The sequence below is a fragment of the Dendronephthya gigantea genome, unplaced genomic scaffold (assembly GCF_004324835.1).
Source record: "Dendronephthya gigantea isolate DGI-Jeju-01 unplaced genomic scaffold, DenGig_1.0 000095F, whole genome shotgun sequence".
Taxonomy (NCBI): Eukaryota; Metazoa; Cnidaria; class Anthozoa; order Malacalcyonacea; family Nephtheidae; genus Dendronephthya; species Dendronephthya gigantea.
This window is the reverse complement of record NW_021163105.1, coordinates 94388-118912: the sequence shown is the minus strand read 5'-3', so window position 1 is coordinate 118912 and position 24525 is coordinate 94388. Positions and strand designations below refer to the sequence as shown.

Genomic DNA, 24525 nt, shown 5'->3' with positions numbered 1-24525 from the left:
ATTGATTACTTTTGGTTCACTTATTCCACTACGTCCAGTGCACTAAACCCCGTTTCCCTCAGAACGCGCATGTGCATTTTCACTCTGCACGTCTCATCATCATTGCGCGTGCCAGAAACAGAATAAATTGCGTCAAGATCTCTCTATATATTGCTGGAGTGAACGTAAACATCGCTTCCGTTTACGTGCGCAGACGTCGTCTCTCGAAGCCTCTTTTACATTTGTTCTCCGTTTTGGTTAGTTCGAAAGTTGACTCAGGGAACTTAACCAAGAAATAAAAATGGTAAGATTATACATCCTGTTACAATCTATAACGATCAAACATCATTGATGGCTTGTCCGTATTATATCACCAATATTTTCAAGGCTTCGCCACCGTAAAACATGAAAAATACGACTTGAAAGTCGCGCATTGATTCGTAAATTTGTCCAAGTATCCATTCATGATAAATCAGTTGAACTTTAGTGCTCCTTTTAGCCAATTTTAACGTAGATTTGTTTTTATTTGTTATAGGTGAACTTTACAGTGGACCAGGTCAGAAAATCTTTTAATTTTATTCATTTTTATAGCCATATTCACGATAAATATTGAATTTATCTCATTGAAAAAAATAGTATATGCTTACGTATATGCCAGTGGTGCAATCCGAGTATTATAATATCCGAGTAACTAAGTATTACTAGTCGTTTAAACATGAAATCATTTGAAAAACTATTTTGTACTGTAGATTTAAAATGTACAGGTTTTTTTACTTTTTAAAAATAATGGCCCATTTGTATCAATATTAAAATTGGTTAGTCTGAGTGGTGTACAAGTAATATGGTGTGGTTGGCTGCTGTTTGCTGTCCAGGATTGTTTAGTAGCATGTTTCAGGCACTACACATGCCAGGTCCAGCATGAGATTGGGATCATTTTGGCATTGTGAATATTGCATGAAGTTTTGTGCAAAAAGTTTGTGTTTAAAATTATTAATAGGCTTAATTAAGTGCCTGTGACAAAGATTCTGTTGAAAATTAATCACTGCAATTTAAGCCCTTCTCAAGAATATTCACAATGTAAATTAGTAGACCGAGGTTCTTTGCCGTGTGTTAACTTACAAATAGTTCAGAACTAAATTAGACTTGGTGACCACAAATCTTACCATTCACCAACAGTTTAAATATTTTCACTGTAGATCCGTGCGATCATGGACAAAAAAGCCAACATCCGGAACATGTCGGTTATTGCTCATGTGGACCATGGCAAATCAACCCTAACTGACTCCCTTGTGAGTAAAGCTGGTATCATTGCTTCCCAAAAAGCTGGGGAGGCCAGATTTACTGACACAAGAAAGGATGAGCAAGAACGATGTATCACAATTAAGTCCACGTACGTATGTTCTTGCTTTTTACAATGAAAAATAGGGTTTTCAAAACAGAATATCCTTTATTTCATGTTTGTGTTTAAAAATAAATTGTTTACTAGTAAAGAACCTGATATACCTGGTTTGTTTCTCATAAATTCAGGGCTATTTCCATGTATTATGAATTGGCTGAGAAAGACATGGGATATATTGAACAGGAAAAAGATGGCAATGGTTTCTTGATTAATCTGATTGACTCCCCTGGCCACGTTGATTTCTCCTCTGAAGTCACTGCTGCTCTACGTGTGACTGACGGAGCTTTAGTTGTTGTTGATTGTGTTAGTGGTAAGTTTTGCATATGTGAATGCTATTCTACAAGATCCTTTGTAAGTTATAGTTTTCATCAATGTTGATTCAATGTTTTCAGGTGTGTGTGTGCAAACTGAGACTGTCTTACGTCAGGCAATTGCGGAAAGGATCAAACCAGTTTTGTTCATGAACAAAATGGACCGTGCTTTGTTGGAGTTGCAGTTGGAACAAGAAGATCTTTACCAGACCTTCCAGCGTATAGTTGAGAGTGTGAATGTAATCATTGCCACGTACAGTACCGAAGATGGACCTATGGGGAATATTCAGGTACCATTCAAAAAGCTTATGTTACACCAGTTGTAAAAAATAAATCCTTTTCATACTCACTATTTCCTATCAAATGTTTATTGGTGATTCATTGTCACAAGTAATATTGTAAATATGTTATGCTATTTTGTCTTCAGGTTGATCCAACCAAAGGTACCGTTGGTTTTGGATCAGGACTTCATGGCTGGGCTTTCACCATGAAACAATTTGCAGAGTTTTACTCAGCTAAATTCAAAATCGAGCCTGCCAAGTTGATGAAGCGATTGTGGGGCGATCAATTCTACAATGCCAAGGAAAAGAAGTGGGCTAAGACGTATTCTGACGGTTATGTCCGGGGTTTCAATCAGTTCATCTTGGATCCAATTTACAAGGTATGATATTGAATTGTCTAAACAATTTGAAAATATTCCATGTTCTTTTCAACACTTGTTGTGTTGTTGCCTTTATGATTAAGTCAGCAAAGTCCTAGAATCTCTGTGTACTTTGTTCTGAAGGTTTTTGATGCAATTATGAACTTCAAGAAAGAGGAAACAAGCAAACTTCTTGAAAAGTTGAATGTCAAACTTGTTGGGGAAGATAAGGTGAGTCTACAAAGACTTGATACAAAGTGTGGTAAAAAGTTATTATAAAAGAAAAGAATCTCATTTTATGGGTTATTGGGTCATATAAGTATAGATAAGTACAATATGTTGGTTAGTCTAAAGCATGACACATTGTCTTCTGCTGGCCAGTTTAATCTAAACACTTGATATTTTCACAATCAGGACAAAGAAGGCAAGCCATTGTTGAAAGCGGTCATGAGAACTTGGCTCCAGGCTGGTGACGCTTTACTTCAGATGATAACCATTCATTTACCATCACCCGTCACTGCGCAGAAGTACCGTATGGAAATGTTGTATGAAGGTCCTCATGATGACGAAGTTGCGTTGGGTATCAAGAATTGTGACCCCAAAGTAAGTTGCTATTTTTTGTGGCATTGTAGATGTGAGAGTTGATCAAATTTGGTCAGGCAATCCAACTTCTGTTGTCTAAAATTTTAATGGTTTTTTTCAGGCACCATTGTGTATGTACGTATCCAAGATGGTACCCACCAACGACAAAGGTCGTTTCTATGCTTTCGGGCGTGTTTTCTCTGGAATTGTGTCAACGGGACAGAAAGTTAGAATTATGGGACCACATTATGTGCCAGGAAAGAAGGAAGATCTCTACCAGAAGCCTATTCAGAGGTACAGTTTCATGTGCTTGTGGTTATGATGGTTAACGCTTATGTCATGACATGGAATGTTGTTACAAGTGTAAATAGATTCATTCTTCCAACAATATTCTTTTAATTTTTTTTGTAGAACTATCTTGATGATGGGTCGTTACATTGAGCCAATTGAGGACGTCCCATGTGGTAATATTGTTGGACTTGTCGGAGTTGATCAATATCTTGTTAAAACTGGAACAATCACAACTTTTGCTGAGGCACATAACTTAAAGGTATGTGGTAAAAACCAGCTGAAAACACCTTTGTTTTCAGCAGTTTCTTTTAAAATGAAATGGAAAGTTTAGGAAGAGGGTTCTTTATTCTCAAAATAGAAATTCTTTTTTGTAATAATATTCAAAGAATTTAAAACATGCAAGCTGAGAGTCCTCTTTTCTTCCTGAATTGAACTTTGGGGCAAAGAGAGATTGATTTTTTGTAATGTATGTTTCAGGTTATGAAATTCAGTGTATCACCAGTTGTCCGTGTTGCTGTTGAGCCAAAGAACCCAGCTGACTTGCCTAAACTGGTAGAAGGTTTAAAGAGACTTGCCAAATCTGATCCTATGGTTCAGGTAATATGCAGTATTCAGATCTCCAAACACAAACGCGCAGTATCAGTAATTCTGCTTGAGAGATTTAGATTGAATTTAAATCTGTCAAGATGATGACTAAGTTCAGTCGTAAAGAATACAAAATTCATTTAGAATACAAAATTTAACTCAGAGTTATTCTGTTTATATTTTATTAAAATACTCGGTGTTTCCGGCAACAAATGACATTGTGTTTCGTGTTTTTGTGCAGTGTTTAATCGAGGAAAGCGGTGAACATATTGTTGCTGGCGCTGGAGAACTCCATCTCGAGATTTGCCTGAAAGATTTGGAAGAAGATCATGCGTGTATTCCGTTGAAGAAATCAGATCCTGTCGTGTCGTATCGTGAGACTGTCACAGCCGAGTCCAGTCAAACTTGTTTATCAAAATCACCCAACAAACACAACAGATTGTTTATGGTTGCCGCACCGCTTCCAGATGGCTTACCAGAAGCTATTGATCAAGGTTATTAATTAACACTTATTCACTGCAAACGAAGGAAACATTATTTTTATATTCAAGCGTGGTTGCTCATTTTTACTACCATTTTGCCCTTCTTCTTATTGATATTATTGTTTACAAACAGGTGATGTTTACCCAAGTCAGGACATCAAAGCACGTGCCCGACTTTTGGCCGAAAAATTCGAATTTGATGTGACGGAAGCCCGTAAGATCTGGTGCTTTGGACCAGAGACCAGCGGTCCGAACATGGTCATTGATGTCTCAAAGGGAGTGCAATACTTGAACGAGATTAAGGACAGCGTGATCGGCGGCTTTCAATGGGCGTCCAAGGAGGGACCGTTGTGTGAAGAAAATTTGCGTGGTGTGAGATTTAACATCCATGATGTCACTCTCCATGCTGACGCCATTCATCGTGGAGCTGGCCAGATCATGCCGACTGCTAGAAGATGTATTTACGCTTGTGTCTTGACAGCCAGTCCAGGTCTTCTTGAACCTGTATACTTGTGTGAGATTCAGGTACGTGATACGTATAATACCTTTCTGATAATGACGTCGAACGCAAAGGTCTGATGTGACATGAAGTTCCATTGGCTCCGCAAAACTAACCACCAATAAAACTTCGTGTACCATTAGGCTGTTCGTGTTTGACGTCATTATGACCTCGCAAATTAACCGCGCAAAAAACGCAATAAAAATTTTTAAATGCTTATACATAACCTTATGTAAAATATGGATATTTTAGTGTCCTGAAAATGCTGTTGGAGGTATTTATGGTGTGTTAAACCGTCGTCGTGGTCATGTGTTTGAAGAGATGCAAGTCGCTGGAACTCCAATGTTTGTGGTCAAGTCGTATCTTCCCGTAAACGAATCGTTCGGTGAGTACCAACAAATTATCTAATTGGTATTTGTCGCTCAGTCACGTGTGTGATGAGTTGAGCTCTATATAAATAATAACTGGAGCGGTTGAAGATATTCTATTAGGTGCAGAAATTTTATAGCTGAACTTTAAATTACTGGAGCGCGAAAGCTGAAAAATGGCGGCTTGTTGTATAGCAATTTCTGAAAAGGTTTCACGTTTTTATTGTCCAGCTTCGCGCTAATATTTTCGTAGCTATGCTTCTCAATTTGAGTCTTAAACGCGTAAGTTTAGTAAAAAAGGTAAGATTATGATCTATGCAACTACAGTTATTAGTTTCCTGTGTTCTGTGTTTAATGTAAATATGTTGTGTTTGTAGGATTCACGGCAGATCTTCGTTCCAACACCGGAGGTCAGGCGTTCCCTCAATGTGTGTTTGATCATTGGCAAACACTGCCTGGTGATATCTCTGATCCAACATCCAGGCCTGGAAAGGTTATTGTGGACACGAGAAAAAGAAAGGGTCTAAATGAAGGCATCCCACCGCTTGATAAATACCTCGATAAATTGTGAAGCAATCGAACTCAGGACACGGCGCTATAGACCAGGAGATACTTGATGTAGTGTTGTAATGAAATGGCTTATATTGTGCGGGTTTAAAATTGTAATATGATAGGATTAACTGCCTGTGTAAACTTGAGGTTGCTAATTATATAAAATAATCCTAAAGCATTCTCTTTATCTGTGGAAAAGTTTACTGAATACTGGAAATTGTAGGATTCAACTTTACAGTTGGAATAGCAGGAATGACGAAATACCGGTGGGGGGGGCGAAATCACGGTGGGGGGGGGCGAATAACATGGATTTTGTGCTAGTGAACTCGATAAAGACTGGAGCGATAACTGAGAGTTATTTGGCCGCCATCTTCAAGGCCATTATTAAGCTGAGGCACTCCCTGGGTACGAGAATTACCCGTTGCTTTCTATTTTCAGAGATACAATGCAGCAATGCGTGAATGATGAAAATCTCTTCGTTTTTAGTTTAAAAAATACATTTCAAAACGTAACACGTCACGTACATGCGCGTCACGCTCAAATTTATTGTTCGACTAGGTCTTTCACGACGATTTTTGGGCTGCATATTTCTTGAAGTCCTTGGCCAGGCAAACCAGTTGATCGTTCTTTTGTTTCCCGGTAAATTGAGCTTTTTTTGTCTTCACAACTTTTTGCACGTACTCGACGATGTCACCTTGAAACAGAAGATAGAAATGTCTTAACGCGCATTAACTGAAGGCTATAATCACAATCTGGGTGAAAATAAATAGTTTCGCCTAGTTCTGGCATTCAGATGGTAAAAACGCGTAAAACGTCTGAATTGTTGAATCCTGAATTTGTCCAGCCAGTCCAGTGTGAACTGTGTGTGGATAAACTGCCTGGGTTCGAGGTTGGATGAACTCTACGTCAGTGCCGGTCCTGGGGTTAATTTCCCGGGTGTTAATCAGTCCCCAGTGTGCTCAATGTCCCCTCACCTGGTTGTCTTCCACCAACGTATTGCTCAAGTTTCTTTCCTTTATTATAGACATTGAGAGTAGGAAATCCTTCTATTTTATTAGCTGCACATATTGCCGCTCCTTTTTCGCTGTCACATTGGATCTAAAAAACCAGGTAAAATGGTTATTATAGTCTAGAGCGGTTATAACACTCTTTGACTAAGAACTGAGGAACATATGCTTTCGTTTTTGGGAAATTGTCGCCTCTCAAATGTTTTTCGTAAATCCTCAATGCTATTGGACTATTTACAAAAATCTCTCGAGCAGATTAGGCCAAGGAATAAGTATATAAGGATATCGTAGACTCCACGTTCGGCATGCCTTACCTTAATCAAATGAACTTTTTCTTTCAAGTCTCCTTGTGAGATCGTCTCTGCAGCTTTCTCGAAGCTCGGAGCCAAGCGAACGCAATGAGGGCACCTAGTTTTAACAACAAAATAGTTCAAAATTGATTTTAATACTTACCGTTGATCCACAGGCAAAGATATATTCAATCCCACTAATGCCCGAAAGATGTAAAAAGCGTAGAGCGATTGCTAGGAAAAATAATCTTGGATTTTGTTTTGTTTTGCAAACAGAACTGATCGTATGACTTCAATACCGGCGGCTGCAATCGAATGCAATTAAGAACCAGACTCTCGTTAACCGTTTTAAAAAACAATTCTTCAACACAGGGCAGCTATAATTCGCTCCGAAATTGAAAGGTGGGGTATATAAAATCCGCGGTGAAGATCGATCGCAACAATCTTTTATTTAATGTTTCTTTCTTAAAAACCATTTTCCTACCATGAGGCAAAGAAGTCGACAATTGCTACATCCGTTTTGGAAAGATCATCCTTTAGTTCTTCCCATTTTTGAAACTCTAGAACTGCCGTGCCCTCAGAGGACCATAGTTTTGTTAAAACTAGGACTGTTGCGAACACAAATCGTAAGAGCGCCATTTTTAGATGGTTAAAAGCAAAGATGAAATACTAATGCGTCTATAAATTCTATGGCTAAACGACTTGTTCCGCACGAGAGATTTTACTGCAACATGCAAGTCCGTTCAAGCGGTTGCAGTTTAACAATTGGGTACCTGGCGGGGAAATTAAGGTTTTACGTTTAAGTTTTACTCGTGAATATCTGCAATGTGTTTTAAAATGCCGCTAGGGAAATTTTCTTAGTCTTAGTCATAAGAAAGAGTTCAAGAGTTCAAATCTATAACTTACAAAATAGTTCAATTTCATATTTGACTATACCATTCTGGATCATTTTGTAAGAAATATTTTGGCTGATAACTTTATTTATCGTGTTCCTAATCATTGATCCATACAATCAATAAAGATTTGTATGGAAATTTATAATATGAAAAGTATATACAATTTTTTCGCAAGCGATATGAAGAATAAACTTTGAAACAATAAACGTACTATCAACATCCCGCCTTGATCTGTCATAATCCCGTTAGGAAAACAGGTTGTTTTCTGGTGGTTTTGGAGGGGGCTTTGTTCTCGCTTTTTTACACAAGAAGAAATGAAATAAACCTGTTCAGAGACTATTGTTGTCTTCTCAAAACAAAAAATGAAGGATTTCTTTGCTGAAGAGCTGAAGGAGTAGGTTATTTGGTGGCTGTAAAAACTCCTTGTCCTAAAGACGGTGTGGTCTATGATGACAAACTAGAAGAAAGAAAAGTTGAGGTGAAATTTAAACTTGAAGTTGGTCGACTGGATGTATCCCTGGTTCGCGAGCGCTAAATCAGCCTTGAAGACTTGCAAAATCAATGAAGCAGCGTTCAAGACCAGTGGACAATGAACATGTTTGAAAACCAATGATTTTTTAAACTGGAAGGCTATTTCTTATCCTATGTAAGTAAGCACCTTTATATACATATATATGCTTTATTGCACGCCTACGTTTAAGGTATCTTTCTCAGGTAGTTTTGACACAAATACTACCTACACTGAACGACGACGAACGGTCGCGTTGTTCAGACACAATTCGTGCGTTTGAGATACCTTTCTCAGGTAGTTATGACACAAACCGCGACAAATTATTGTAGTATAGTACTATACTTTCACTGGTACTTCAAATTTGACATATCTTTTAGGCAGTTTAAACTTCGGCAGGCTGCATGGATAGAATCTAGGTGGAAACGTATCGCATACTGTATTATCAAGTTACCACCCCTGGCTTTATTAGAACACTGCTATACGTTTAAGTTGACCAAAACCTCTTTGTTTTTTTCAGACTTCTCGATGTCTTCAAACGAAGAAAAAGCTATCTATGTCCTAGAACAACTGAACGAACAGCTGTTATGTCCAGTTTGTCTAGAGAAGTTCACTGAGCCAAAATTGCTGGGTTGTCATCACACATTTTGCACCAAATGTTTGATGCGGATCATAAATAACTATGAATCCCCCCACGTCACATGTCCGACGTGTCGAGATGAAACTGAAATCCCAGAGAAGGGCATCGAAAGCCTTCCGACAAATTTCTTCGTCAACAATATGCTGAGCTATTTATCGCTGGATGGCGAGCAGTTGGAGAAATTGAGAACTGAACGGAAATGTGAGACGTGCGATGAGCCAGAATTGGCTGATGTTGCAACTTCGAAATGCGTTGACTGTTCCAAAGTCTTGTGTGGCGCATGCGTAGCTGATCATAAACGAGCCCGCGCTACATTGGATCATAGAGTTGTTGCGCTTCTGGGCTGTGACACAGAGGCTGATAAACAAGAATTAGATCGGTATAGCGTCAGTTTCTGTAAGACGCATACAAGAAATGTCATCAAGTATTATTGTATCACGTGTGACACGACCGTTTGCCGAGTGTGTACGATCTTGGAACATCGTGAACACAGGTATACCTAGATCTTTATGTACAATCTTCAGTAAGTTGGCTAAATATTTAAACGTTTTTACTCTTTACGACATACAGATATGTCTACCCAAAGGAAGCATTACCAGAGCAGAAAGAAGAGATCGCAAAGCTTCTCGGGACGACTAAAGACCGAATCCCTGAACTCAAAGACGCACTAGGAATGGTGCGAGAGATGTCGGGAAAATTAGCCGACTGCAAGACGACAATTGTCGAAGAGATTAAGCGGAACGCGAACGAACGGGTAGCCGCCCTCAGAGACGCGGAGGAGAAGCTCTTGCGACGTCTCGAGATTATTTACACTGGGAAACAGAAGGTCCTTGGTCTTCAGAAAGATGGCTTGGAGTTAGAGCTGGGAAAGATATCTGGATGTTGTGAATTTGCTGAAAATGTCTTGAAGTATGAGAATGAGGTGGAAATTCTGACGATTAAGAATAAGTTAAAGAGTTTGAGCAATGTCAAGGTTTGTTGGATCTTAATCTTTTTAACAAGGAAGAATTGGGTGATTTAGTCAGGGAGACTGATTTCATGATCGTCCTTGTCCAGGACCGAACTCCAAGTTTTGTTTGAAAATCAATCGTTATTCTTTCTTTATCAGTTGATACTGGACCCGGAAGAAGACGATACAATTCAATATACGGCCGACCCCGACTTCCTTCGCACTGTGTCCCAGTCTCTTGGCATTATACACGCCAGTAGCACGTTTGCCTCGTTGTCCTTCGCATTGGGTGATGGGATATCCACTGCAAGAGTGAAAGTTGAGGCAAGCTTTCAGGTGATCACGAAAGATCGCCATGGTAACAGGAAGGAAGGTGGTGATAGGCTGAATGTTATGGTAAAACAACCTGATGCTACTATTTTGAAATCTAAAGTCAAGGACGAAGGTAAATCACTGTAATACCGTATACCATAACACATATTTACCATAACACATATATACTATTTACTATACCATACCATACCATACCAGACTATATTATACAATATACATAAAGACCATGATTTAACCAAATACACGGCTGGTTTTAACATGTCATATAGATTCTCTGTCATGATTTTGGTCATTTGTTCGCTTTTCAGGCGATGGAACGTACCTCGTGACCTACACACCCGAACAGAATGGAAGGCACGAGATATCAGTTACAATTCAAGATAAGCCAATTAAAGACAGCCCGTTTAATGTCCTTGTTATTAACCGTCGAGAATATAACGAAGTAGGATCAACGTTGATGAGGTTTGGTCAATATGGAAGCAAGAAGAAAGAGTTCAAATCGCCGTTTGGCGTAGCTTGTGATCACTCAGGAAATATTTATGTTGCTGATAGTTATAATCATCGTGTTCAAGTGTTTGGCACGAAAGGAGAGTTTGTTCATTTCTTCGGCGCTCATGGTGAAAGAAAAGGTATGATACTTACAGAGTTCTCGAGAATACATTGAGTTGAGTCTAGTTTAGTTTAGGTTTCCTCCTGTAATAACACTAGATCAATAAGAGATGATCCTTACTGGACCTCTAGGAAGAACAGTTTAGAACTGACAGAGCTATCCAGTATAAATAAAGTTAGTTTAGTTTAGGTTTCCTCCTGCATGTAATAACACTAGATCAATAAGAGATGATCGTTACTGTTTAAACTACACGGGCACCTTCATTTTCTGCAGGTGAGTTTAACTGTCCAACGGATGTGGCCGTAGACTCCGCTGACCGTGTGATCGTTTGCGACAACGGTAACAATCGTATCCAGATCCTCACACAAGGGGGCGCGTTCCTTGGGAAGTTTGGCCGCGAAGGAGTTGGGAACGGGCAGTTTAAGTCCCCTTGGGGAGTGGCCGTCAACGAAGCAAGACAAATCCTTGTAGCAGACATGGAAAACCATCGAGTGCAAATCTTTAGTCCTGAGGGAAAATTTGTGTTGAAATTTGGTTCGTTTGGTGAGAAGAATGGCCAGTTTAATTCGCCATGTTATGTCTTGGTTACCAAGGAAACAGAGGATATCATTGTCGCCGACTCCAAGAATCATCGATTGCAGTTCTTCGACAGAAATGGTCGCTTTAGAAGAAAGATGGGATCTCAGGGGGTACGTGAGATGCAGTTCACCCATCCTAGAGGCTTGGCACTTGATGTCTGTGGCCACTTAGTGGTTGCTGATATGGGCAATCATCGCTTGCAGATCGTGACGCTCGATGGAAGACTAGTGAAGACTATCGGCTCAGAAGGTAGCGGTGATGGGCAGCTTTCGTTCCCAGAAAGCGTCGCGGTCACTCCCAACACCGGATACATCGTCGTGTCTGACCTGAGCAACAACCGAATCCAAGTATTTTAAGGCTCTGGATGCTCTGCCTCGTATTTTTCCACCATTCGATATTCAAATGTACACAAAGAGAATGTTGAATATATTTCTCTATTGATTACTCAAAGTATATATTTGCACACTCAATTGATAGTTTATAAAGTTTTATTGTGATTAGATAGTTTACTAAATATTGATTTGAACTGCATGTTTGTGATACACGTGCACTATAACAAAAGCAAGTATATTTTTCAATACAGTTATAACATTGATTAATAACTGATAGTCTAATGCATTACGTAGAAGAAGGTAAACAGGACGAAGTTTCCCAGTATTTATTCGACGGGCTTAAACACTATTTTGGTGGCTATTTTGTAAACCGTTATGTTGTGTAGACAGAGAAAGGAGTTGACCTCTTGTCTAAGATACGGTTCTTGTTTTGTCCCGAGTGATGTGAAACTTAGGAATATGAGAAAACGTAAGCGGTGAAACAGCAAGATATCAAGAAGAATATTATGAAGAATAATCTGTCGAAAACATTCATCGTGTAGTGCCAGTCTTCCATCATTTCACTCGCATTCTTCTCTTCCTCAAGATGTTTCGTCAATTTTTGTATCTCAATCAACATCTTCTGCTCTGTGAAGGGTTTTCGCATCATGGGCGATTGTCCTGTCAAATCCTGAAAATTAAGGTATGGTGTTGATGATTCTCCGAGCAGTATTTCATCCAAATCCAACTGAACCCGGTCTGTTAGAGGCGGCTGTTTCATACAAAGTGCGACCGCGATACAGTCCCTGATTCTGACCAGATAACATGGGACGGGTATTCCCGAAGATACGTGATTTAGATGAAGTATAAAGGCGGTCGCCAACAGGGCCAAAACTGTACTTGCGCTGATACAGTTGAAGAAAATAGTGATCAACGGTACACTGTCGGATGTGACCGGTGTACGTTCGTTCACGATCAACATGAACACGACAAGTCCGAGAAGAACCGAGATCACGAGAGAGACTCTTTCGCCAGAACCGGCTGGAAATAAGAATGAAATGGAAGCAAGTAGTGACAAAAGCATAGATGGAAAAACTACGTTCATCGTATAATACAAAGCCTTTCGTTTAAACTTCATTGTGTATAACACTTCGACGAAGAAGATATTCTCGCAACATGAAGGTTTCATCAAATTTCTTTTAGAACGAATTGATTCCAGTTTCCATTGCGCATTGTCTCGATACTGACTCAATTCAATGCCATCTCCACCGGCGAGCTGGAAGTCAAGGTACTTCGCTTCATACGACCACGATGCTAGCTTCATTTCGCATTCCTGGCTGTCAAAAGGGAACCGGGCGATTTCAATCGCACAGGCAGAATGCAGGATTGGTGTTTGATACCAGATGACACCCCCATCTGAGAAAACTATTACTCTAAATTTCTCATCGTAAATATGACTTTGCTCGTGTTTCATACTATACAAAGACAAAAAATTCTGTATGTCACTGTGTTCCTCTATTTATTCCAGAGGGCACTAAAGATGGCTGCTATGAGCTAGGCTTATCTTACTTCTGGTAAAGTTCCAGGTCAGGAGTCCAGATCCGTGATGGTTTGAGAGTTATCCTTGAGTTTCCTCCATAATCACTGGCGTTCCATCCTAGGAGCTCATCGGTCCATTTCTGTGAAAGATAAAAATACCTGTGGAGAATGTTCTTCTCAGCTGCTGTTGGGATCATCAGTGTTCACTAATTACTACACGAATTTCTGAATGAGAAACTTACCAGCTCTATCTTGACAAGTGATTTAAGAACCTGAGTTGGCTCGTCCTAACGAACAAGAAGTTTTAAAGAATCGCAACCAAGATGTGAATTAGTAGAGTCACTAATCTACCCATAGCTAATGCCATTAACTTCGTTCAAACTTCACTTAATTTATATACTGCCAACTCTATCTTTGCCCAACCAATATTGGTAGCTTGGGTTCGTCAAATAAGAAGTATAGCATTTTTACTGGAATGTATAAAATCTAAATTGATTCAAATCAACTCACCAGTTCTTGTAATTGGATATATGCAAAGTCGATGCGAACGGTAACTGCTTGCGACGCATTTCTCACTGGTCTTGCGTCCGTATCGTAGTTTTTAAGCAGATCGTTTAAAAGCCGAGCTTCGTCCGATTTTGTTCCAGCGTTGACACCACCTAAAAATTTCGATAAAATAATGTAAGTTAACGTCAGTAAGCATAAAATTTTGATTGTTGATATCCAACAAGAAAAACATTTTAGCAACACTTGTATATCGCTACCTTTAATGATTGTTAGTAGTAAAGAGGCTCCAATGAGAGTTTTTAAAGCGACCTTCGTGGAGAATGCCATGAAATTTATCCTCAAGACAAACACCTGGAAAATTTGCGGTTTTTTTCTTAAGAAAAAGTTTAACTTGTTGATTGTCAAGATAGGAAGTTTTCTTAGTGTTATGAAATCGCACTAATGATAACATTCATAAATCATCAATTTGTCATATCATAAATCATTAATCGGTCAATTTATTTAAATGTCATCTGTCCACAAAGCTAATATTTTTTGCACGGCTAAAGCTTGATTCTCGTTTATGATAAATATCGTATTGTATACTATAGCGTGTAGAAATTTCTGCAATTAGTGCGGAAGAGGTTGAGCTAACAAGTGTAGTTTATTTGCTTTCCATTTGTCGTTTTTCTTACAAAACAACCCGACTCATGTGTGCGGTAATTTCATACAAAGAAAAGACAATCATGATTTTATTACGTTCAAATTAAGGCAAAGCATCCGCAAATTAAGATACGAATCCATAGTAAAATTTAAAAATGTTATGTTAAAACTGAAAGAAGACGAAAGACGAAGGCTCTATAGCTGCTTCGTATCTTTCTACTAATTTGCATTCATATATTAAGATTTAAAGCGAATGCTGAATAGTTCTAAACTACCTAAGATATATCTCATTGGTCACCCATGCAAACTGTATACATATACATTTTATGTGATTAGATAATTTATTAAGTGTTCACTATGGCTATTTGTCCATACGCGTCAACTGTAACAAAAACAAGTACATTTTTCGATGACAATTATAACACTGACATTCATTACATAACTAACAGTGCGAAGTTTCCCGGTATTTATTATCTATTCGAATAGCTTCTTAATTAAACATTATTTTGGTGGCTATTTTGTTAATCGCAATTATTATATGTATGTAGACAGAGAAAGGAGTTGACCTCTTGTCTAAGATAGTTCATGTTTTGTCCCGAGTGATGTGAAACTTAGGAATATGAGAAAACGTAAGCGGTGAAACAGCAAGATATCAAGAAGAATATTATGAAGAATAATCTGTCGAAAACATTCATCGTGTAGTGCCAGTCTTCCATCATTTCACTCGCATTCTTCTCTTCCTCAAGATGTTTCGTCAATTTTTGTATCTCAATCAACATCTTCTGTTCTGTGAAGGGCTTTCGCGTCATGGGCGATTGTCCTGTCAAATCTCGAAAATTAAGGTATTGTGTTGACGATTCACGGAGCAGTATTTCATCCAAATCCAACTGAACCCGTTTTGTTGGAGGCGGCTGTTTCATACAAAGTGCGACCGCGATACAGTCCCTGATCCTGACCAGATAACGTGGGACGGGTATTCCCGAAGATATGTGATTTAGATGCAGTATGAAGGCGGTCGCCAACAGGGCCAAAACTGTACTTGCGCCAATACAGTTGAAAAAATTAGTTATCAACGGTACACTGTCGGATGTGACCGGTGTACGTTCGTTCACGATCAACATGAACACGACAAGTCCGAGAAGAACCGAGATCACGAGAGAGACTCTTTCGCCTGAACCAGCTGGAAATAAGAATGAAATGGAAGCAAGTAGTGACAAAAGCATAGATGGAAGAATTACGTTCATGATATAATACAAAGCCTTTCGTTTAAACTTCATTGTGTATAACACTTCGATAAAGTTAATCTCGCAACATGGAGGTTTCATCAAACTTCTTTTAGAACGAATTGATTCCAGTTCCCATTGCGCATTGTCTCGATGCTGACTCGATTCAACGCCATCTCCACCGGCGAGCTGGAAGTCAAGGTACTTTGCGTCATACGACCACGATGCTAGCTTCATCTCGCATTCCTGGCTGTCAAAAGGGAACCGGGCGATTTCAATCGCACAGGCAGAATGAAGGATTGGTGTTTGATACCAGATGACAGCCCCATCTGAGAAAACTATTACTCTAAATTTCTCATCGTAAATATGACTTTGTTCGTGTTTCATACTATACAAAGACAAAAATGCTGTTTGTTACTGTGTTCCTTTATTTATCCCAGAGGCCACTAAAGATGGCTGCTATATGAGCTAGGCTTATCTTACTTCTGGTAAAGTTCCAGGTCAGGAGTCCAGATCCGCGATGGTTTGAGAGTTATCCTTGAGTTTTCTCCATAGTCACTGGCATTCCATCGTAGGAGCTCATCGGTCCATCCCTGTAAAAGATAAAAATACCTGTGGAGAATGTTCTTATCAGCTGCTGTTGGGATCATCAATGTTCACTAATTACTACACGAATTTTCGAATGAGAAACTTACCAGCTCTATCGCGACAAGTGATTTAAGAACTTGAGTTGGCTCGTCCTAACGAACAAGAAGTTTTAAAGAATTGCAACCAAGATGTGAATTAGTAGACTTACTAATCTACCCATAGCTAATGCCATTCACTTCATTGAAACTTCACTTAATTTACTTACTGCCAACTCTATCTTTGCCCAACCAATATTGGTAGCTTGGGTTCGTCAAATAAGAAGTATGGCATTTTTACTGGAATGTATAAAATCTAAATTGATTCAAATCAACTCACCAGTTCTTGTAATTGGATATATGCAAAGTCGATGTGAACGGTAACTGCTTGCGAGGCATTTCTCACTGGTCGTGCGTCCGGATCGTAGTTTTTAAGCAGATCGTTTAAAAGCCGAGCTTCGTCCGATTTTGTTCCAGCGTTGACTACACCAAAGAATTTCGATAAAATAATGTAAGTTAGTTATTTTATACGTTCAATCTACTCAATCCAGGACAATGAAAAGAATTATTTTGCTGTTATTGTCGTGAAAATCTGCACGAATCTATGACATGACAAAATTTTGATTGTTGGTATCCAACAAGAAAAACATTTTAACAACACTTCTATTCCGCTACCTTTAATGATTGTTAGTAGTAAAGAGGCTCCAATGAGGGTTTTTAAAGCGATATTTGTGGAGAGTTCCATGAAATTTATCCTCAAGACAAACCCCTGGAAAATTTGCGTTTTTTTTCTTACGAAAAAGTGTAACTTGTTGTTTGTCAAGATAGGAAGTTTTGTTATGTTCGCACTAATGATAACACCTGCTTTTTGCGGGAACATTCATGAATCATCAATTCATCATATCATAAATCATTAATCGGTCAATTTATTTAAATTTTACAAGAAAAGAGCCCAATTCAAATGGGATCTAACAATTGCGAAGAACACACCAACGATAACCTTCTTTACATCGTATTTTTCCTTTTGAGTGAGTTCATTGTTTTTGTGCAATTGAATGTCTATGCACTTCCGTTAGCAAACATTTTAATGCATCATTTGAACAGAAAGTCATCAGGCCCATACTCGAATATGGGGCACAAGTTTGGCACGGGGGACTTACTAAAACACAAAGTAGTCGTATCGAAAAAATACAAGAATATTGCTAAAAGCTGGGCTGCAAACACTTCGGGGGCGTCGAATTGCGATGTGCATGGATCTTATTGCTAAAATGTGTAATCCTCAACACAAATTGCATCATCTTCTTCCAAATAAACTTTGCCAGACACGGCAAAGGGACACAAGGCAGAATGGTGAATTATTCTATAATTACTATTGCAAAACTGAACGTTTCAGGAACAGCCCAATTGTTTCCTCAATCGAACTTTTTAATAATTCTCTTAATATATGATATACAATTTTTTAATATTTCTCCTAATAACTCTTTTAATGTATGGTATATGAACTTTTTAATACTTTTCTTGATATATGATATACCAATTTTTTATAGGAATAAGATATGATAGGACGAATTTTAACTGCAATACTTAGCTTATAGTATGTGATAATAGTTTTCTCTCTTAATCTTTGCATGTTGTGTATGATCAGACAACAGCATAGCCCAGTCTTGTTTCTATACAGAGCTTTGGAATATTTCAAAAGCAAGTACCTGGGATATGTGTTCTACCACCCCGCGGTTTCTCGTGTTACTTTCTAAAGCTACTCCCAATGTCAGGGAATCTAGGAAGTTAGGTAGACAAATAAAGCATCAAAGACATATGCAAGGAAAACTAGGAAGAAAACAACGAAGAAAAATCGGTCGAAAACTCTCATGGTATAGTGCCAGTCCTCTTTCATCTCGCTCGCGATTTTTTCCTCCTCAAGATGACGCGACAATTTTTTCACCTCGTTTTGGATATTCTCCAGAGGTTTGCGCATGCTCGCCCAAGGTTCCCAGTATGATAAGGGCTGCTCTGCGAGGTTATCGTTATTGATTTGAATTCGCACGAACGAGTTGTTCTGTCGGATTTCATCAGCGTTCACCCCAACTGGTTTTAATTTGCAAGCCGGTTTTATACAGAGCACGACAGCAATGCTGTTTCGGATTCGTACGAGATACCGTGGAATACAAACCCCTGGGGAAACGTGGTTGAGGCGAAGTATAAAGGCAGTCGCCATCAGGGCGAGGACCGTACTGGCACCAATGGCGTTGAAGAATTGAGTAATCATCGGGACGGTGTCGGAGGTCACCGGCGTACGGTCGTTTACGATGAGCATAAACACGACAAGACCAAGCAGTACGGAAATAGTGAGTGAGACTCTTTCTCCTGAATCAGCTGGGAAAAGAAACGATACGGAAGCCAAAAGCGCCAGAAGCATTGAAGGAAATACGATAGTCATAATGTAGTATAATGGTTTTCGTCGAAATTCAAACGAGTAAGTTATATCAACGTACGGCGCTGGGCAACACTTGTACTCAATCTCATTTCTCTGCGCACTCGCAGACGTGAGTTCCCATTCAGTGTTCTTTTCAAAACTGTCCACATCAATCCCATTGCTTGGTTTGTGCAACCTCAGATCAAGGTCCAGTTTATCCTGCGTCCACGAGCCAATCTTCATTTTACATTTTTGAGTGTCAAATGGAAACTTTGATACGTCAATACGGCAGACAGAGTGGAGGATATGATACGTAAACCACTCCACTTGTCCATTGGAGGCGACGACAACCTTGAATTTAGCACTCTCGAGAGTACCCCCGTCTTCTTTAGCACTGAAAGAAATGAAAGAATTCTGTGTGATTCGTGATCTGTCATTGAGGCAGGAAAGGGCTGGATGTTGGTGCATGCATGATGCATCATGTAATGGATGTAAATTGAATCATTTGTCGTAAGCATGGGTTGTTTCCATACGTGTTGTAAAGCGAAAGATCAGGTTTCCATATTCTTGATGGTTGAAGACGGATCCTCGAAGAACCGCCATACTCGCTTGCATTCCACTTCAATAAATCATCCTTCCAATACTGTGAAGAGAAAAGACTTAAAATCATCTGAGAAAATGGCAGAGAATTTTAGTGAGATTGGCTCTTCAAATCTACTCACCATTGTAATCCAAACTAATGACCTTACAACTTGTGTCGGTTCATCCTAAGGAAGAATGGAAAGAAAATAGACGTTTAAAGATTTAACTATAATTTTAATTTTTAACTTGAATTATGAATAAAGTCATTATACTGTTAAAGAAAATAGACCAAGAGCATTTGTAATTATTGCTTCAATGGTCTCTCTCTCTTGAAAAATATCACATTTGAAAACATCGCAACTTCTTACCACGTCTTTAAGTTGCTTGTACAGAAGATTTATTGTTATGACAATAGGATGTGATGTATTTTTTACAGGTCTGGCGTCCGGGTCATAGTATTGCAGTAAGTCGTTTATCAAACGCGCTTCATGTTCGAGGTGGGTTGCGTTGACATCTATATATGAGAGAAATATGCAAATGTTTAGGACAAAATACTGCCCGTTGTTTTGGGGACATTGTGTCGATTCTCGAAACTTCCTGTTTGGACTATTTCCGCGAGGACTCAATAAAAACAGTATAGTAAAGCCTTGTAAAAACAGGGCAAGTATTGTGCGAGGATTTGCAACCCGCATTGCCGCGACATTGGGTCTGGACTGACCTGCCAGACGTCGGTTCCCATATTAATAGCTATAGCTGTTTTCACTTTTTACCATCGTTTTTTAATTTAAAAAATGTACTCCAAACTTTCACACGACAGGGCGTTCTTGAAATAAAAGAGTATATTTGAAAGTATAAAGAATAAAGTGCTACTGCCAAATCTAATCTCGCTTATTTTATTTGGCGCCGTGACAGTTATTGCGCAGACCTAAATTTATCCTAATTTATGCCAATCAAACTTCGACTAGGTAAGACTCGTTTAATTTTAGAATTCTGTTTCGTTTTTGGTCTTGGTCGCTACGGTACAAGTACACAAAACTACCGCATCTAAGGAAAGTTGGATAAGCAGTATACGTAATGTAAATATCGATTGTCTGTTTATGCGATCATTGACGAGTTGAATTGAAACAGCTTTGATCGAAAAAAAAAGGATTGTAGATATGCTCACCTTTTAGAAGCACCACCTGGACAAAAACTCCAAAACAAACAATACAAACAGTTCGACAGTTCTTCATGTCAAAGTGCCTAATGTAATGTCCTCCTTACGTCTTCAAATCCTGATAATTTTTGACATATTATCACTGTATAATTACCTGTACTTGTTGTCTCCTAAAATGAGCCCGTTTGATTAAATGGCTTGTTTCCATGTGAGACCTGCTAAAAGTCATAAATTTTTTATGCAGATGATTTAATATCCTTGCATAGTGTAATTTCATTTTATCAATCAAGAAGTTCATACTGCGCTTGAGGTATCCAAAAAAGAGAAAATTTTGAGCGTTTAAGATATTCTTTAGCAAACGATTATTCAGTAACTATTACTTGCATACAGGGGTGGCGCCAGGAATTCATCGGCACAGGAGGTAAGGTCTCCGACAGGGGGGCTGAACTCCTGGTTGTTATTTAACGTGTAATTGTAGGAAGCAAAGTTTTCAGTTTATTGCTACAGTCCTTAGCTATGCCTATTGCTATGCCTTAAGATTTGGAGCGTGTTTGAAATCTTTGGAAATTAGCGTTTTAGAGTCTTATCACGGACTTTTTCATGAAAATTTTTATGCTACAAACCATGTACGATGTAAAATACTAAGTTAAATTTTTATCTGTTTTATTTGGGAGAACTAAAAACAATAGAGGGCGACTCAATATATCTCCCGTTCATTCCCCGACGAATTGTAAAATTTTCCCCGACAGGGGGGCTAGAGTCCCCCGACGGGGGGGGCTGTAGCCCCCCCTGCTCCCCCCTCTGGCGTCACCCCTGCTTGCATATAAAGCAGAATATTTCTGAATTTCGGATCAAATCAGACTAGACTGCATTTCATTTAACGATATGACATCAATTAAGTTCAAAATTTTGTTACGAAAATAAGAAAAAAAATTTACAGGCTAATGTTTAGTTCGCACTTAAACAGAATGAGAAAATGTAATCGTGGAAAAGGTTGTATAGCAAGCAGAGATGATTGTTATTCTCACTGAATCGGTATTTCCTGATGTGGTATATTTTTGAAACAAGAAAGAAAGGCGACGTTCATATGTAACTAGCCAGCATAGACCTCCATTGGCCTCGCAACCTGACTATGCACAGGCGTGTGGAAATTGGAAACTATGCCAAAGTACGCCGCACACAGCATATATTATTATTGTTCTACTTCATGTATGAAAACGTATACAAACATAGTGAATGAATCTACACTAGAAGCTTTAAGTCGTATGTAACGTTTCGTTTACAAAGGTGCAGTCACAAACCGCTAAAAAGCCAGGTCAAAACGAGAAGACGTAGGAAGCAAATGTTACGAAAATAAGAAAGAAAATCACAAAGAAGAATCGATCAAAAACTTTCATCGTGTAATCCCATTCTAGTTTCGTTTTTGCAACTGCCTCTTCTTCTTCAAAATGCCTTGTTATCTTTTGCAATTCTGTTAGGATTCTTTCATCTGTCATTTGCTTGCGATACGCAGTGATACCAACAACTTCACGTACATTTAGCAACTGTCGAGGTAAACCTTGTTCTCGGAAAACCTTTGGAAGAACAAAAGATCGTAAATTAGACTGAGGTAAATTATCCCTCAGCCCTTGCGTGGAACAAAGGACTGTTTTGGACGAAAATATGCGTGTGCAATCGTAGGGACCTTTGGATGGGTGTTAACTATAATATGATAAAGATGATGTCAATGCAGTTGTAATGTAAACGAGTGTTTTGTTCACATTTGAATTTGAATTTGTTTCTACGCAATTATTTCAATGGAATCTTTGTCAAGAATGTAGCATGCGCAAATGCCACTGGATATTACCTATTATGCGCAATTAATGGAAGGATGTGTACCTGCGATTCGGCCAGCAGTATATCCTCAAAATTGATTTCCACTCGCCTTCTTTCTGGTTCTCGTCTCATACAAAGCACGAAAGCGATGCAGTCCCGGATGCACACAAGGTAACTTGGGACGGGCGTTGACCCGTCTGCGTGATTTAGTCGCAATATAAAGGCCGTTGCCATCAGAGCCAAAACCGTAGACCCACCAATCGAATTGAAGAATTGCGTAAGCATCGGAGTGGCGTCGGATGTGACCGGAGTGCGTTCGTTTACGATCAGCATAAACACGACCAGACCGAGCAGAACGGAAATCACCAACGAAACTCGCTCGCCAGATCCAGCGGGGAATAGGAACGAGACACATGATAACAGAGATAAAAGGACTGAGGGAAATATGATTGTCATGATGTAGTACAGCGGTTTACGTCGGAATTCAAAAGTGTATGTAAGATCTATATACGGTTCTGGACAACAAGTGTACTTCACTTTATTCCTCTTTGAACGAACTGACTCCAGTTTCCACACAGAGTTTGCTTCTAAGTTGCCTAAGTCAATTCCTGCTACATCTTTTTTTAAATGTATGTCAAGATCAAAGCCATTGTAGGCCCATGAACCAAGTTTCAACTTACAGATCTGAGTGTCAAAGGGGAAGTTGCTGATATCAATGGGACACATTGACTCCAGGATAAGAGGGCAACCCAGCGAAACAGAACCGTCAGATTGAACGATGGCTGGATATGAGAGGTCATACATCGCGGCACCATCCTTATTTGCACTGAAACGTTTTGACGACTTAAAATCAGTTGCAGCGCTAATTCAGGGGTCTCAGGAAGCGTGGCTACGTGGCTTACATGCAGAATATCTAAAAGTTTGTAAACTAGGAGACTGAACGTACTCAACGTAATATCCCCGGTTTCCCTGCCGCTTCATGAGATCAGCCGCTACATGAACAACAAACAAGTTGCAAAAAGATAACCTACTTGTTATAAAGCGTCAGATCTGGTTTCCAAATCCTTGTCGGGCTCAGCCGGATTTCTGTGTTTCCCCCATATTCACTGGCATTCCACTTCAAATACGCATCTTCCCATCTCTACGTGAAGAAAAATATGTCGAGGTGGTGTCGAACTAGCAATCTTGTTCTCTTGTGTTAAACCAAATAGTTCTGGTCAAGAACTCGCAGAGAATAGAAACATCGAACTTGCTCACTCAATTTTGATTCAACTCAGACCATATTGTCTATCGTCTTACCATATTAACCCATACAAGCGATCTCGCAACTTGAGTTGGCTCGTCCTACACCAAGAAATATTTTAACAACATGATTTTGAAAGCTGCATGTCTAAATATACCATTTTCTATCAACGTAGATATTTCCCGTTCTCATGTTTGCTCTTTGAAACAAGGAATGCAGCACAAGAAGTTATATTTCGCCAAGGGTTAAACTAAATTAAATGGGTAGGTGGGGGGATATACTGGAAGCCTTTTTTTCGAATAGGCGTTGTCCCAGATAGAGACAACAAAGTAGGTATACTCACCAATTCTTGCAGTTGGATATAACTCAGCCTAAACGTCAGCGTGATTAAATCTGAAACATTGATGACAGGCCTCGCATCCCGATCATAATCTTGCAACAAATTACTGATCAACCTGGTTTGATGGCCTTTACCTGCATTGGCAAAAACTAAGGTTTCGTCAAACAAGAAGCGGTGCGACAACAAGTTCATGCATGATCTCCCACAGAGGAAGTATTGACTGAAGTCACATGAGTTAGCATCATGTATGAATTTCAGTCCTGTTCAATGAGACAAAAACTAAAACTCATTAGATTCGGAAACGGAATTAACACAGGAAGCTATACATTGTATTATATCTTTTTTTCAACTTCAATAAGTTACTTTAATATAGCATGTAAGACAATTTGATTATAATAAATGAAAGACTTTGATGAGATTGCAATCTCTGAGTCTCTCAGAATATCTGGTGTAAAAAGTTTGATATTTCCCAGTATTTTAGAGAAGTACAATTGTATCCACTAGACAAAAAATGAAGAAATCAATATACAAGACACGCCATAGGTATTAATATTCCATCATGCGATATTTTGACTTATTACGTAACTCTAAAGTCTTAACTTTACATTACCTTCTGATAGAGTTACAAACC

At 39.1% G+C, this 24525-nt stretch overlaps 7 protein-coding genes across 9 annotated transcripts; 2 read left to right on the top strand and 5 right to left on the bottom strand.

The window, feature by feature from the left end:
- The first annotated feature begins 194 nt into the window (after positions 1-194).
- LOC114533913 (elongation factor 2-like) lies at positions 195-5863 on the top strand. The gene is made up of 15 exons (XM_028555543.1): positions 195-283; positions 515-535; positions 1176-1369; positions 1507-1688; positions 1771-1979; positions 2117-2350; positions 2474-2560; positions 2744-2932; positions 3033-3205; positions 3323-3461; positions 3680-3799; positions 4029-4281; positions 4403-4794; positions 5021-5153; positions 5514-5863. Exons 1-15 carry the CDS (start codon positions 281-283, stop codon positions 5705-5707), a joined length of 2523 nt encoding a protein of 840 aa, XP_028411344.1. The 5' UTR covers positions 195-280; the 3' UTR covers positions 5708-5863.
- Positions 5864-6146: 283 nt separating this feature from the next.
- LOC114533880 (thioredoxin domain-containing protein 5 homolog) lies at positions 6147-7706 on the bottom strand. The gene is made up of 4 exons (XM_028555501.1): positions 7470-7706; positions 7010-7103; positions 6663-6786; positions 6147-6382 (listed from the first exon to the last, which is right to left on the bottom strand). The coding sequence occupies exons 1-4, from the start codon at positions 7622-7624 to the stop codon at positions 6252-6254; spliced, it is 504 nt and encodes a 167-aa protein (XP_028411302.1). The 5' UTR covers positions 7625-7706; the 3' UTR covers positions 6147-6251.
- A 355-nt stretch (positions 7707-8061) lies between these two features.
- Positions 8062-12234, top strand: LOC114533879 (E3 ubiquitin-protein ligase TRIM71-like). Its single transcript, XM_028555500.1, has 6 exons — positions 8062-8527; positions 8910-9522; positions 9600-10002; positions 10138-10423; positions 10620-10940; positions 11195-12234. Exons 2-6 carry the CDS (start codon positions 8918-8920, stop codon positions 11854-11856), a joined length of 2277 nt encoding a protein of 758 aa, XP_028411301.1. The 5' UTR covers positions 8062-8527; positions 8910-8917; the 3' UTR covers positions 11857-12234.
- A 31-nt stretch (positions 12235-12265) lies between these two features.
- On the bottom strand, positions 12266-14184 carry LOC114533824 (acetylcholine receptor subunit alpha-like). The gene is made up of 5 exons (XM_028555430.1): positions 14115-14184; positions 13861-14009; positions 13593-13637; positions 13381-13490; positions 12266-13286 (listed from the first exon to the last, which is right to left on the bottom strand). Exons 1-5 carry the CDS (start codon positions 14182-14184, stop codon positions 12284-12286), a joined length of 1377 nt encoding a protein of 458 aa, XP_028411231.1. The 3' UTR covers positions 12266-12283.
- A 550-nt stretch (positions 14185-14734) lies between these two features.
- LOC114533915 (neuronal acetylcholine receptor subunit alpha-10-like) lies at positions 14735-16309 on the bottom strand. Its single transcript, XM_028555546.1, has 2 exons — positions 16206-16309; positions 14735-16110 (listed from the first exon to the last, which is right to left on the bottom strand). The coding sequence occupies exon 2, from the start codon at positions 16107-16109 to the stop codon at positions 15111-15113; it is 999 nt and encodes a 332-aa protein (XP_028411347.1). The 5' UTR covers position 16110; positions 16206-16309; the 3' UTR covers positions 14735-15110.
- A 1604-nt stretch (positions 16310-17913) lies between these two features.
- On the bottom strand, positions 17914-20935 carry LOC114533907 (neuronal acetylcholine receptor subunit alpha-6-like). Of its 3 annotated transcripts, XM_028555537.1 has the most exons (5): positions 20506-20935; positions 19709-19854; positions 19481-19525; positions 19292-19401; positions 17914-19152 (listed from the first exon to the last, which is right to left on the bottom strand). In XM_028555537.1, the coding sequence occupies exons 1-5, from the start codon at positions 20570-20572 to the stop codon at positions 18123-18125; spliced, it is 1398 nt and encodes a 465-aa protein (XP_028411338.1). In that variant the 5' UTR covers positions 20573-20935; the 3' UTR covers positions 17914-18122. The 3 variants fall into 3 exon arrangements, with proteins under 3 accessions (XP_028411338.1, XP_028411336.1, XP_028411337.1); XM_028555535.1 differs by lacking the exon at positions 20506-20935 and having other exon boundaries at positions 19709-20408; XM_028555536.1 differs by lacking the exons at positions 19481-19525; positions 20506-20935 and having other exon boundaries at positions 19709-20408.
- Positions 20936-21673: 738 nt separating this feature from the next.
- Positions 21674-24322, bottom strand: LOC114533957 (neuronal acetylcholine receptor subunit alpha-7-like). Its single transcript, XM_028555594.1, has 5 exons — positions 23898-24322; positions 23611-23655; positions 23343-23452; positions 22375-23137; positions 21674-22070 (listed from the first exon to the last, which is right to left on the bottom strand). Exons 1-5 carry the CDS (start codon positions 24084-24086, stop codon positions 21813-21815), a joined length of 1365 nt encoding a protein of 454 aa, XP_028411395.1. The 5' UTR covers positions 24087-24322; the 3' UTR covers positions 21674-21812.
- Between the last annotated feature and the right edge of the window lie 203 nt (positions 24323-24525).